Source organism: Gigantopelta aegis, chromosome 8, assembly GCF_016097555.1.
Source record: "Gigantopelta aegis isolate Gae_Host chromosome 8, Gae_host_genome, whole genome shotgun sequence".
Taxonomy (NCBI): Eukaryota; Metazoa; Mollusca; class Gastropoda; order Neomphalida; family Peltospiridae; genus Gigantopelta; species Gigantopelta aegis.
The window spans coordinates 56,809,969-56,824,111 of NC_054706.1; the positions used below are offsets into that span (position 1 = coordinate 56,809,969).

General features: G+C 36.8%; 1 protein-coding gene across 3 annotated transcripts in view; it reads left to right on the plus strand.

Moving 5' to 3' along the window:
* Positions 1 to 1,106: 1,106 nt before the first annotated feature.
* Positions 1,107 to 14,143, plus strand: part of LOC121378598 (cholesterol transporter ABCA5-like) — a 196,305-nt gene continuing 183,268 nt past the window's right edge. For all 3 annotated transcript variants that reach the window (XM_041506858.1, XM_041506856.1, XM_041506857.1), the window contains exons 1-12: positions 1,107 to 1,327; positions 1,767 to 1,825; positions 2,209 to 2,342; positions 2,616 to 2,768; positions 3,000 to 3,119; positions 3,568 to 3,706; positions 6,283 to 6,373; positions 6,920 to 7,059; positions 7,678 to 7,794; positions 9,737 to 10,075; positions 11,162 to 11,283; positions 13,813 to 14,073. In XM_041506858.1, coding sequence (XP_041362792.1) covers positions 1,122 to 1,327; positions 1,767 to 1,825; positions 2,209 to 2,342; positions 2,616 to 2,768; positions 3,000 to 3,119; positions 3,568 to 3,706; positions 6,283 to 6,373; positions 6,920 to 7,059; positions 7,678 to 7,794; positions 9,737 to 10,075; positions 11,162 to 11,283; positions 13,813 to 14,073 — 1,881 coding nt within the window. In that variant the 5' untranslated portion in view covers positions 1,107 to 1,121. The remainder of the gene's footprint in view (positions 1,328 to 1,766; positions 1,826 to 2,208; positions 2,343 to 2,615; positions 2,769 to 2,999; positions 3,120 to 3,567; positions 3,707 to 6,282; positions 6,374 to 6,919; positions 7,060 to 7,677; positions 7,795 to 9,736; positions 10,076 to 11,161; positions 11,284 to 13,812; positions 14,074 to 14,143) is intronic.

A 14,143-nucleotide genomic window follows, 5' to 3' on the forward strand; every position in this document is an offset into this window, starting at 1 on the left:
TGTGCATGATTTAAAATAATAAATAAATACTGGTCAATATGGCTGGTGTTTCAGACGTTTGTGATTTTAAAGTCTGCCTAAGTATATCGCCAATCACTGAAGTCTGACCAACAGTAGTGTCAATCCACTGCCACTAGGCTACACATTTGTCAAAGTCGCTGAACCGGTCAAGAGATTAAACAGATGTTTACGATAGCACCATTCTTGGTGAGAGAGCCATCAAGGTATTACACTCCAATTAAAACAAAGGACCCAGAATTTGCAACTGGTTACAATCAACACCTGTCAACACCTATGTACGGAGCTCTGGCGGGTTGAGTGTCCTAGTCCGAATCAAGAGGTTTTTGTGCAATACAAACTGCTTAAAATAGCATAAAATATACTGAAATAATCTATAAATGTATTTATTGTTGACTGTTCAATGTAGTGTATCCAATAATTATAAAGGATTATAAAATTAACAAGTGGGAGTAAGCAGAACAGCTACATGCACTGTTATCTCTAGAGCCAGTAGAGGTCAAATTTCATCCAATCAGTGATGACGTTATTACTCTCTTTGTCTAAACATGTGCTAGCTCAGGCTGTCAAAAGCTTCAACGGTGCCATCTTTTATTAATTTTCAGATCACAGTATTGAATACTCATACTTTTTATACATATATAGGAATTAAAATTCATAACTTTTATTCCTTTTTTTATATTATTTATTCGATTATGTAAATTATATACAATTTGTGGGGTTTTTCACTGATGTGATAAAAAAAAGTTTCATGTTTTTATGTTTATCGTTTCACGTTCATGATTCAAGATAAAACTATACAAATGTCACTATGATTTTTAAAAAAACTATTTGGCAAATATCGTCTTTTAAATGTTCTTTTTTTTATTCCTTTCTTCCTTTTATTCCCTGAGCAAGAGATAGAAAACAATTAATTCATAAAGCTTGCATTTCAAAGTGTTACGTGGTGGAGGAGCAGGGATACAAAATTAGGGTGATTGTCCAATGGCTCCTAATGTTTCAGGTGAGTATGCAGGTGGGTGGGGTGGTGACAAGAGTACATTATTTATGAGACAGTTTTAGTGAATGGAGAGAGAGGATTACACAAATGGGTTGATTGTCCAATGGCTCCTAATGTTTCAGGGGAGTATGGTCCCCGTTACAAGCCATGGTTCTGCCTGACACCGTCCTACTGGTGTGGACAGAGGAAGAGCACAGAGTTGACCAGTCTCGTGGATGCAGAAGGTAATGATGGACCCCGGAGCAGTGAACAAACAGACGACATAGTGGAGCCAGTGTCTCCAGATCTGGCAAACAAAGCTGGCATTCGGTAAATCATACATTCTAATTCAATTAGTAACAATGAATCCAATTGGATCTCTACTAAAATCTGAAGTAACATATATACACTTCAGGGTGTGGGGAGGGAGCGGCTATGCATCCTGTACCATCACTTAAACCTACATATTACCGACTGTACATTTTCAGTTAAACTATGTTATAACAGAGCTTGTTGCCATGAAAATAATTGTTCTACACTCTGCATGTTTATACATACAGAATTTGGAATTTGTTAAACGCTAGCTTGAAACATTTTAAAATTAAAAAAAAGTCAATATGTTCCTTAATTAGGAAATTGCCTTACTGTTGTAGATCAGTGATTTTACTATCAATAATTTTAGTTTTATTTATTTGGTTGTGCATGTACGTGCACGCATGCATGTACCTCTGCCGTATATTTTAAATGAAATGTAATTTTTATGTTGCAGAATATCTAATATTTCTAAAGTGTACAAAGACAAAGATGCCACCGTCACAGCTGTTGATGGTGAGTATATGATTTAGATCGCACCTTGTGTAATGTACGTATTTTGAAAAATTGACTTCAAACATTAACCAATAGACACCAGTAAATGCCAGCATCTGCATGGGGTGGGGGGCAGTTTAATATTAATTAATCGGTGGGGGGGGGGGGGGGGGGGGGGGGGGGGGGGGCTATGCATCCTGTACCAACACTTAAACCTACATATTACCAGCTGTACATATCCAGTCAAAAGATGTTATAACAAAGCTGGGATAGTATACGTTTTGTGTGTGACTCCACCCTTCATCATTTGGGTAAACATGATTTATGGATGACCCTCTTTGCAGAATCTATATAGATACCTGTTGTTTGTGTTGCACAGTAAAATATATTAAATTTTATTTTAGGATTAACACTGGATATGTACGAAGGCCAAATTACATCACTACTTGGTCACAACGGAGCTGGGAAGACAACTCTAATTAACATGCTCTGCGGATTATCTCCTCCAACTTCAGGGACAGCAACAATAAATAACATGGTAGATTTTAGATATTTATCAGAGGCCACTTACATTTGAGATTAATATTAAAGAGATATATTGATGGAAAAATAACGTTAATTTTGAGATTAATATCAAAGAGATTTATTGATGGAAAAATAACATTAATTTTGAGATTATAATATCAAAGAGATTTATTGATGGAAAAATAACTTGTTTTAAATTTTATAATAAACACTGACAGCTAATAATTTAAAGTAGTATATAATAACAGAAGTAAGAAATTGCAAGTTATTATTGTTGTTATTCCAGGACGTGTCTCATAGTGGAGATATGGAGAGAATTCGATCAGTGACCGGGGTCTGTCCTCAGCATGATATCCTGTATGATGAACTGTCCTGTCGTGAACACCTCGACATCTTCGCTGGCATCAAGGGAGTGGGAAAAGAGGAGAGGGATGATGTTGTTAGTATTAATTTGTGTCTTGTTTGTCCTCAAATTTCTCTTTTCACTAACCAGTACATAACATGTGAGCCATCATGGATTTTCAATTCTATTTAATCTGATTGATTGTTCATTAATGAATATGTGTGTGTTGTGTATGTGTGTGTGTGTGTGTGTGTGTATATATATATATATATATATATATATATATATATATATATAGTTCAGCAGGTTGTTAATTAATTTATACAGGTTGAAAAGATTATGAAGGCTGTGGACATTATCGATCAGGCTGATGTGTTTGCTAAAAACCTGAGTGGAGGACAGAAGAGAAAGCTGTCTGTTGCAATTGCCCTAATTGGAGATCCAAAGGTATATAATGCTTATACAGTGTATAACTGGTACAGCATATAAAGACCTGGTAAACTCTGTTAAGAATACTTTAGTTCTTAGATAACTCTGATGGCCAAGTTGATAGGTTAGGGATAATAATTTGGTTTTAAAAAATAAATGCAAAATACAGAAATGTGTTTCTGATTTTTTTTTCTCTGATGATTATATAAGTACCGGGAAGGTTAAAGTAACATAGTACGTTACTCATTGACAGTCTTTTAAATTTGTTTCTTTTATTACTAAATATAATAACAGTTAAGCATGTGGTATGAAGTTGCTTGGAAATACAAACTAAAAGTCATTATATTTTGACTTAGAGGTTGGTAACATTTACCAATTCTTTTATCATCAACCTATATTGATTTTTTAAAAATGACAGTGGATTATTCCATACTGTAGGTCTTTATTATTATTTTTTTTATATTAGATGCTTATACTCGATGAGCCAACAGCAGGAATGGATCCATACTCTAGACGCCACCTGTGGTCTCTCCTGAAGAGCCGCAAAGAGGGGAAGATAATTCTGTTGACAACACATTTCATGGATGAAGCTGATATACTAGCAGGTAATAGAATAGATCTATGTAATGTCATTAAAGGTGAACTATCAAAATTGCTTTCCGTTAAAATGGATTTATTAATTTCTGTTTTGAGATATGCTTATAAACAATTACAACCAAACAATATTGTTTTAATGGAATATCTAAAGTAACTTCCTGTTTTACTACTGGATGTGCGAAATGGCCAAAAGTATGAATTAGTGAATTCAGTGCATGCAGTATATACTTGTACATTTATCCTGCAACCACCGTTTCTATTGACAGAATATGATGACGGATAAAGCAAAGTTATATATAGGACTATCTTGCTATTAGCAGGATATAACTTTTGACATCACTCATTTGACGTCACATGCATAGCTACAGTACAAAATTGCTCATTTGACCGCTAGGTCTTCGTACAATGTGGCTTAAATAACAAAAATAAGAGCTTTTCCCCTTAATTTTATGGTCTGCAGGATAAAGATAATAACTAGAAGTGAGCTCCGTGGTCTAGTGAATAATCTGCTGCACAATCAAATCCCGTCAAAGCTGGCTCACACATTCATTCATCTTTTTCATCTATCACCCTCTGTCTATCATTCTCATTATCTTAATATAAAAAACTTTCCAATTTTTCCCACGATTTCAATCTGTTTAGACCCTTTCTGTCAGTTTCCTCCGACTCTGTCTTCTGAGCTGTCCACACCATCATCTAGCTGTATCAACTTCCTTCATGGGTGCAGTCTTTGTGTATTTGCCTGCACCCACCTGGCATCCTTGTCCTCTGCCGCTAATAAAGCTGGTCTGACCCACGGCACTAACTAACGACTGCCAGTAGTAGGGATGCATAGTAGGTGGTTACAAGTGCCTCTTAATAATGCCAAAAGTAACTACTAAACACTCCCCGAAGTGGTCAGACTAAACCCACAGCTAAAAGCTGATGGGGAATGGCAGGTGTGTGGCATAAATAGCCACAAAAAACAAGCATATGTTGCTGTTTGAGAGACAAGGACTGGGGTGTGGAGGTGGACAGTGAAAGAAGTTGAAAGATAGGAGGAGTTGCCAGATCGGGAAAAAATGAGATGGAATTCAAAGGAGAGAAAGGAAAGGGGGCACTGGGATAAAAAAACATGAAGGAAAAAAACAGATAATAACTAGTTAATAAAGTCGGATATCTGCTTTATCCTGTTCAGGCCGAATGAGAAATTTCCCATTCTTACCTTCACAGGATAAAGCCGATATCCGCCATCATTAACTAGTTATTCTCTATGTCTACCACATGTTGACTTTTGTGAAGTTGCAAGATACATGTATTCAACCTGCAGTATTCTGAAGGTTCACTGTAATGCTTGCTACACTATTTTAGGATTTTAGTTCGCCATTTAAGATAATTTTGCTTTACACATGGTATGAACAGTATAGTGCAACACCATGCATTTATACATAATTATGTGTGTACAGAATTTCTGTTGTTCATACCTCCATGAACATAACAAATTATCACATTCAATTTTTATAATTTCAAATGTATGTATATATAGCAATTTCTTCAATATAAAATGCTGTAAAATAACCATCAAACATTATCTTCAGTTGTTTACCTCTTTCTTCATAGGAAAATAAATACACCACCTATAAGTAGAATTACCGATTCAACATTAACAAAAAACTTGCACAGCTATTCAGTCAAATAATGTTAAACAATCAATAAAACAGGTTAAAGAATCTATCACTTAACATACATGTACATCTATTGCTCATTTCATTTCAACTTATTTTCGTGCTTATATCCAATTAAGGTTCAAGCACGCTGTCCTGGGCACACACAGCTATCTGGGCTGGCTGTCCAGGAGAGTGAGTTAGGCATTAGTTTGTTAGTGGTTATTGAGAGAGAAGAGGGCATTACATAGTGGTCTTACACCTACCCATTGAGGCATTAAAACTCGCTCTGGGTGGGAGCCGGTACCGGGCTGCGAACTCTATACCTACCAGCCTTATGTCCGATGGCTTAACCTGGACACCACCGAGGCCAGTATATTGCTGAACTGAGGTTTATGAAGTTATGGGTTTTTAAAGGTCACATGATACCATTTGGCCCAATACTAGTGTTTATATGAAAATTATTCAGCTAGTATATTTGAGAAATATTTCATAATATAAATAATGTGAATATATAACGTTTTAATTTGATTATATTGTTATATGATCAAGTTCTAGTCTGCAATCATGAATGTTGGTCCTAAATCATCAAGTGTTTTTTAATTGTTTTCGTTTCTCTTAAATTAAATTGTTTACTAGATAAATTTTCATTGGTTTAATAAGCAATTCTCATCACTAGTTTGGTTGATGTTGTCAAGTCTTATTTTCAACATAATGTTTTATACATCAGCAGTTATCAATTATATTGTCATATACATATTCAATAACACTCTTCAAACGATTTCTAAACATCACAAACTGTTACATTAATATTTCTTTCTAATCACAATACAATAAAGTAGCAAAAACGATTTAAAAAAAAAATTTAACAGTGCTTCAAATTGGGTCGTAAAACTATATTACTGGAAAATGTGTTCTTATTTTGGTGTATATATTTTCAGATCGCAAAGCCATTATTAACCATGGCAAACTGAAATGTTGTGGATCATCACTGTTTCTGAAACAGAGATTTGGAATTGGATACCACCTGAAGTAAGAGCATTCATATTTACTGCGTGCTATTGCTGTTCGCTTAGAATGTGGAGATATTTGTCCATGTTTTGTTCATTCTCACTCAATTAAAGTTATAAAGAAAGGAATATTTGTTTAATGGTTAACTTTATAATAAAATGTGTAACTATGAGCCATATATGGTTTAAATCTATTTTACTGTATACTTTGAATTCTCAGTTAAAAAAGTGGTATTCCCACTTTTGTTTTCATGTAAGCATTGCAAATTCTCTTACAAAATACATGTACCAACACTAAATATTGTTGTATACGCAGGCTAAAAATTGCCATACATGTAGGTGAGCATTTTGCTAATGGCAAACACTTTTCAAAGTTGCCATAGGTAACAAATGCTTAAGTTTTAGCCTTTGGTTAGTGAGAGAGATGTCAGTGTAGCAGTCTTTTCACTTCACCATTGAGTTTCTAAAACTCACTTCAGATGAGAGCCACAACTGGGATGCAGACCTACATGTACTTTTAAACACTACATGTATATACCACACAGTCCCATATTTAACTAATTTTCAGCATGGTGGTGGAACCTGAATGCAATGCTGACAGGGTGACGGACTTGCTGAGACAGCACGTGTCTGGGATTGAAATGAAGAGGTCGCATGGTAAAGAGCTTGCCTTCACCATGCCTGTGGCAGAAGTCAGCAGGTTTCCAGGTAAGCACGTTTCTAGATAGGAATATGTTTTAATCACATGGGAGTAAAGTTACAGTTTGTTTTGTTTAATGACACCACTAAAGCACATTGATTTGTTAATCATCAGCTATTGGATATCAAACATTTCGTAATTTTGACATAATCTTAGAGTAAAGTTCAAGTTTGTTTAGTTTAATGACATCACTAAAGCACATTGATTTATTAATCATCCGCTATTGGATTTTCGAAACATTTGGTATTGGATGTCAAACATTTGGGAATTTTGACAAATATAGTCTTAGAGAGAAACCCCGCTACATTTTTCCATTAGTAGCAAGGGATCTTTTATATGCACCACCTCACAGACAGGATAGCACATACCACAGCCTTTGATATACCAGTCATGGTGCACTGGTATTTGATAGTGTCTAACATACATGTACATGTATGGTTATTTCAGTATTTTGTCTAGAGTATGAGAGAAGAAACCTACTCTGACTACATACATGTAAGCACATGGGTTCTGGCTCACACTGTTGGCTTTTCTGGGCTTTCACAGGGTAAAGCTTTCCCACTAGCAGATGTTGATTAAATATTATTGAGTAGATATGATATTGTGACATTAGAAGTATTTTTCAGGCATGTTCACTGAACTTGAGGCCTCTGTTGGTGCTGGGAAAACTCAGGCACAGTCGCTAGGAATCGTAAGTTACGGAGTCTTCATGACATCGCTGGAGGAAGTGTTTTTGAAAATAGGTAACTACCAATATATATAATTGTAATATAAATTTTCTTATGGACATTTTTTTTCCAGTTGTGTTATACTGTACTTAAATGTAAATATACTCTTCAAAAAAAGAAACGCAAAAGGGTACAAATGGGTTATAACTCCGATTTTATGTTTCCTACCGGTTCATGCTTTGTGAATATAAGGTCATTGCATGTCCCAAACACATTCCCACGGTTACATTCGATAAAACGCAGCTACTGTACAATAAAGTTCCAAAATGTGAATATTCGCAAAAACGCAGCCACGTGCAAACCATGTCACCACTGCACGTGCGTTGTCTGCACGTGCAACATGAACACCGACAGTATAAAAGTGCAGGGTGTTCGCTTGCCTGGCCTCTGTATCTGGCCGACAGTTGACAATCCAGGACATGCCACGTCTCAGTGAACCGCAGAGAAACAATGCCATCGGCCGACTAGACGCAGGCGAATCCAGAACGGCCGTTGCCAGGGCATTCCATGTGTCCCCAAGCACCATCTCCAGACTGTGGGACCGTTACCAGCAACATGGATCAACACGTGACCTCCCTAGATTCGGTCGACCACGGGTCACTACCCCCGGGCAGGACCGCTACATCCGGGTACGCCACCTTCGGGAACGATTGACTACTGCCACCTCCACAGCCGCAGCAATACCAGGTTTGCGCAGGATATCCGACCAGACCGTACGGAACCACCTACGTGAGGTAGGAATTCGTGCCAGACGTCCAGTTCGAGGTGTCATCTTAACACCACAACACCGTCGACTCCGACTGCAGTGGTGCCAGATTCATCGACAATGGCCTCAACTGCGATGGAGACAGGTGTGGTTCAGTGACGAGTCCCGATTTCTGCTCCGACGTCATGATGGAAGATGTCGCGTGTATAGGCGTCGTGGTGAACGTTATGCGGCAAACTGCGTGCAGGAAGTGGACAGATTCGGCGGGGGTAGTGTCATGGTGTGGGCAGCCATCTCACACACTGGCAGAACTGACCTGGTCCACGTGCAGGGCAACCTGAATGCACAGGGCTACATTGACCAGATCCTCCGGCCACACATCGTTGCAGTTATGGCCAACGCCAACGCAGTGTTCCAACATGACAACGGCTTTCCTACAGAACAACAACATTAATGTCCTTCCTTGGCCATCGATATCCCCGGATTTGAACCCAATTGAGCATCTATGGGACGAGTTGGACCGACGCCTCCGACAGCGACAACCACAGCCCCAGACCCTGCCCGAGCTGGCAGCAGCCTTGCAGGCCGAGTGGGCCATCCCCCGGGATGTCATCCGTACTCTGGTTGCTTCAATGGGCAGGCAGTGCCAGGCAGTTGTCAACACACGCGGAGGCCACACCCGGTATTGACTGCAGATGACCTTGACCTTGGTGGTGTGTCCTATCACTTACTCACAATGGACTAGAGTGAATTGTGAACAATCCTGCAACATTTGGTAATTATCGGACTCACCATTCAATAATTAAATCAATTCTCCAAATGTTACGACTATGTGGTTTTGCGTTTCTTCTTTTGAAGAGTATAGAATAATTTTAAGATAAATGTCTATTTGATGGTACAATAGGATAATATACCTTCCTGTACATTACTCAAGGAAAATCTCTTTCTACTCCAACCTACAGTTTTGAAAAATTTAATTACAAAGAAGTGGGAAATTGTTTTTTTGTGTAATATAGTGCATTTTGCATGTTGGTGTGTAGTTTTCAAAGTAATAATTTAAATAGAAAATGATCATTATTCATTAAAGAGTTAGTATTGCCAGTGTATCGGATGCCAACCCACAGTAATTACCCAATTGCCTAATGTTTTGTTAAATCAACAGTTTTTCTACATATGTGTGATACAAAATCTAATTGCATGTTTGCTTGCCTATTTGTAGCACATACATTATGTACCTGTATTTTTTTTCAGGGTCAGAGAACAAAGAGATCAAAGAGAATGAAGAAAACGAAACTGCCGAACCATTGCCCCAAAACGAGCAACACAGTATACCCATGCCCACTTCAAACGAAAAAGTCAACCTTACATCTCAGCGATTCTGGACACTGATGAAGATCAGATTCAAGATAAAGATTCGGAACACGACTGCTTTGATCTTCCAGATTCTGATTCCCATTGTGCTTGTCATCATTGGCTGTGTTCTCAGCCTGCAAGGCACATCCGAGGACACATCATTTACAAAACCAGTGACAATGAAACCTTTCTACGTTGGGCCAAATAAACCACCTTTCCTTGCTGTTGATACAGCAGGTATTGTATTTCATTCAATTTTGTAATTGTAGTGATTTTCATCCAATAGAAAGAAATGTTTTATTTAACGACGCACTCAACACATTTTATTTACGTTTATATGGAAAGAAAGAAATATTTTATTTAACGACGCACTCAACACATTTTATTTACGGTGATATGGCATCAGACACATGGTTAAGGACACATTTATATGGCGTCAGACATATGGTTAAGTACCACACAGATATTGAGAGAGAAAACCCACTATCGCCACTTCATGGGCTACTCTTTTCGATTAGCAGCAAGGGATCTTTTATATGCACCATCCCACAGATAGTGTATTACATACCACAGCCTTTGATATACCAGTCGTGGTGCAAAGGCTGGAATGAGAAATAGCCCAATGGGCCCACCAACGGGGATCCATCCCACATCGAGCGAGTGCCTTACCACTGGGCTATACGTTCTGCCCTTCATCCAATAGGTGCATATACTAATTAATGATTAAGACATATGTCTTGTGTCTTTCAGAATATTCAGTCCTTTTATCGTTTGCAAGCAGAAGATATTCTTTTGTTTTATTTACTTAATTTTTATTTTTGTGTCAGTTACTTAAAATGACGTTATGTGTGAAGTTTTATTGGTGACTATAATTGGCCTGGTTTTGCCATAGATGGTCACATTTATTAATATACTGAACTCCATTGAAAACACAGCAGTTAGATTTGTATAGTTTTAAAAAGGATATGAGAAGAAATAATAGCACATTTAACTGGTTCTGTATAACTGAATGTATTTTGGTAGACAATAAATAAAAAAACATATACACAATTAGGGTTAGGTTTATTATGTGCTTTATAGCAACCTCACATGCATCAGCAATAACAACTATGTTTTCAAAGGTGTTCATGCAGTATATATGCATGTACATGTATATCATTGTATATATTTCAAATGTTTTATAGATTTTTTTGTAACCAGATCTATGACATTTGTAGATTTATCCACTACAAATTCAGGATAGTTCTTTAATTACCTCTAAAAAAATTCTAAGACTTAAATGGCTATATGTTTGTAGTGTTTGTGTTGTTTTTGTACTTTAAGCCACAACAGCTTCAGGAACATTTATCAGTGGACTTGGGACGACTGTTGAGAAGGTCCCTGCAAGTACAGATATTGCCACTCTAGCAGCACACTGGGTGGGCTTTAACTATACGGTCTTGACAGTAAGTTGATGTTTAATCATATCTGACACCTTATAGACTGGGACTAAAAATATACCTCCTGTGCATGCATCTAGTTAAAATGATTTTGTCAATTTAAAAGGCTATTTCCTCAAGGCCAGGCACTGTGCTTACGAAACTTTTAGTATACAGACTCCAGACTCAATTAGAGTTTGAACATTTAATGTGTGTGTGAAATCATTCAAGATTTGAGTCTATTGACTCTAAACTTTTATAAGTAATAAATGTTTATAAGCACGTCCCAGCTACATGTACATGTATAGGAGCTAATTTACATGATATACATGTATGTACCTAGTCAAAGCTGTTGCAGGTTAGTAAAGTTTTTATTGAATAGCCGCTCTGAGAACAGTAATCACAGGATTAACATTTTAGCTGTGCTGGCTGTGACGTTTGTCATGGTGCTTTTTTAATACCGATTTATCCGTCTGTCCATCGGTCCATCCATCGGTCCATCCATCAACTTTTCCTTTGCAGTCTATCTTCTCCTACAGTCTCAGTTCTGAAACTGAATCATGCTCTGGGGCACCCTTCCACAAACTAATAGAAAGATATTTTGGAAATTTTAAATTGTTTAATTTTTATTAAATGTTTTTGAATTTTAAATTGAAACTTTTAATGTATTTCTTTTAGTGTTTTGATCTGATAGTTCTGAAACTTGGTACTATGATTCTATGGGGAAGTCTTCATCAACTAATGGAGATACATTTTTGATTTTATAAATTTTTTATTAAATTAAAACATTTAAATAAAAATTTAACATTAAAAATGTTCAAAGTCAGTTTTCTCCTAGAGATTTAAATTTAAAATATTTAATTACATAATTGAATTCTTAAACTTGACTTATGGATATGCTAAGGTGGTCTGTACAAATTATCTACTACTGAAAACATTCGTCGATATACATACATGTACATAGGCCTCTTGTTTTAGTATAGTTAATTGTAAGTAGTTTTATCCTTATTTTAAATATTATCTTAAATATTATTTGTTGAGTTATAACATCAATAATTATTATATTTTAATTAGTTTTAATTTGCAATTATTTTAGGCCTACCAGTAATAGTTTTATTATAATAATGTCTTGTTGGCACATAGATTTTCAAGTAAGTTGTCATTTTAATTAGTTGCATGAAGTTTAAACTATCATGTAAAATTACTATTGCTAATTATGTATTATGATTATTTTAGCAATAGTTTTAACTGTATTTGCTAGTAGTTTTATGTTTGTATTTTTTTGTCAACAGTAAAAAAGTTTGTTTTATTTAACGACGCCACTAGAGCACATTGATTTTTTATCTTATCATCGGCTATTGGACGTCAAACATATGGTCATTCTGACACTGTTTTTAAGAGGAAACCCACTGTCGCCACATAGGCTACTCTTTTACGACAGGCAGCAAGGGATCTTGTATTTGCGCTCCCCACAGGCAGGATAGCACAAACCATGGCCTTTGTTGAACCAGTTATGGATCACTGGTCGGTGCAAGTGGTTTACACCTACCCATTGAGCCTTGCGGAGCACTCACTCGGGGTTTGGAGTCGGTATCTGGATTAAAAGTCCCATGCCTTGACTGGGATCCAAACCCAGTACCTACCAGCCTGTAGACTGATGGCCTAACCACAACGCCACCGAGGCCGTTTTTTCGTCAACAGATTAACCGATGAAGCCTGCATAAAAGGGAATTTTACACACATGTATACATAATAAAAGTTCCATTACATTCATTACAATTTAACCTTGATCATCTCATAGGTCCAGCTATAGCAACACAAGTTTGTTTATTTTTTGATGATGAATGTAAAAGTAACATCAGGCTACATCATATCTGAAGACATCACTTTATATTGGTAATTTGTCTCATTGAGTTCAAATAATTCAAAATAAAATATGAACATTTAGTGTTATTATTACTAAGTTATATTTTAAATTTATTAATAAGGATTGTCTGTTATTTCTTTTTCATTCATCAGGGTATGCATCTTCATAAATCAAGGCTAATATTCGTTCCTCGTATTCAGCCTTGATACATGTCAAGAAATCGTGCCACAAAATGCTTAAATTTCATTGTATGCGATGAGATCTGATTGCAACGAATCGCAATGCTCCTTATAGATTCCCTTGTTATTGTAAACAAAGATGGCAGCTTCAGCGTCCGTGGAAACGTGTCGTGTTTGTCACGATATGTTAAAAAAAAGGTTTCGGCGTTTAATTTTTGATATTGCTTTCAAGATTGTCACATGTTACCGATGCTGTGATTAGTCAGTGATGTCATTGTGTAAGGGACATAATCGGTGTCTTCCAATAGAGGGTGCTAGTAGTGGATATCAGTAATCTTGACTACATGTATCAAGGCTGAATACGAGGAACGAACAAAAAAATCATATACAAACTTATTTCGCCAATTCACACAGTTTGCAGATGATTTTTTGTTCATACCCCAATGAACATAAAAGAAATAACAGTCAATATCCTTAAATGTGTGTATATGTTTTGTCTTTTATTTTCAGGGTCAGGAATTAACATACACTGCAATGTACAATGACTCGGCTATTCATTCACTACCAGCCGTGATCAACGTGATTTCGAATGGATTTCTTACATCCGCTAACAATATAGAGGCATCCAGTCTGATGTGGCCATCTGTTGTGCAGTCTGGGGTGCCAAAACTTTCCTACAATTCCAATGCCTTCTCGGCAGCATTCGTTCTTGCCGTGGCATTTGTTGTTGTACCAGCAGGATTTGCCGTTGAGGTTGTTGCTGATCGCCAGGTAATGAATCGTCTTGTCATGTGTCATGTCATAGGGTTTTACGTGCACATTCAAAGCAAGCTGTTGTAGC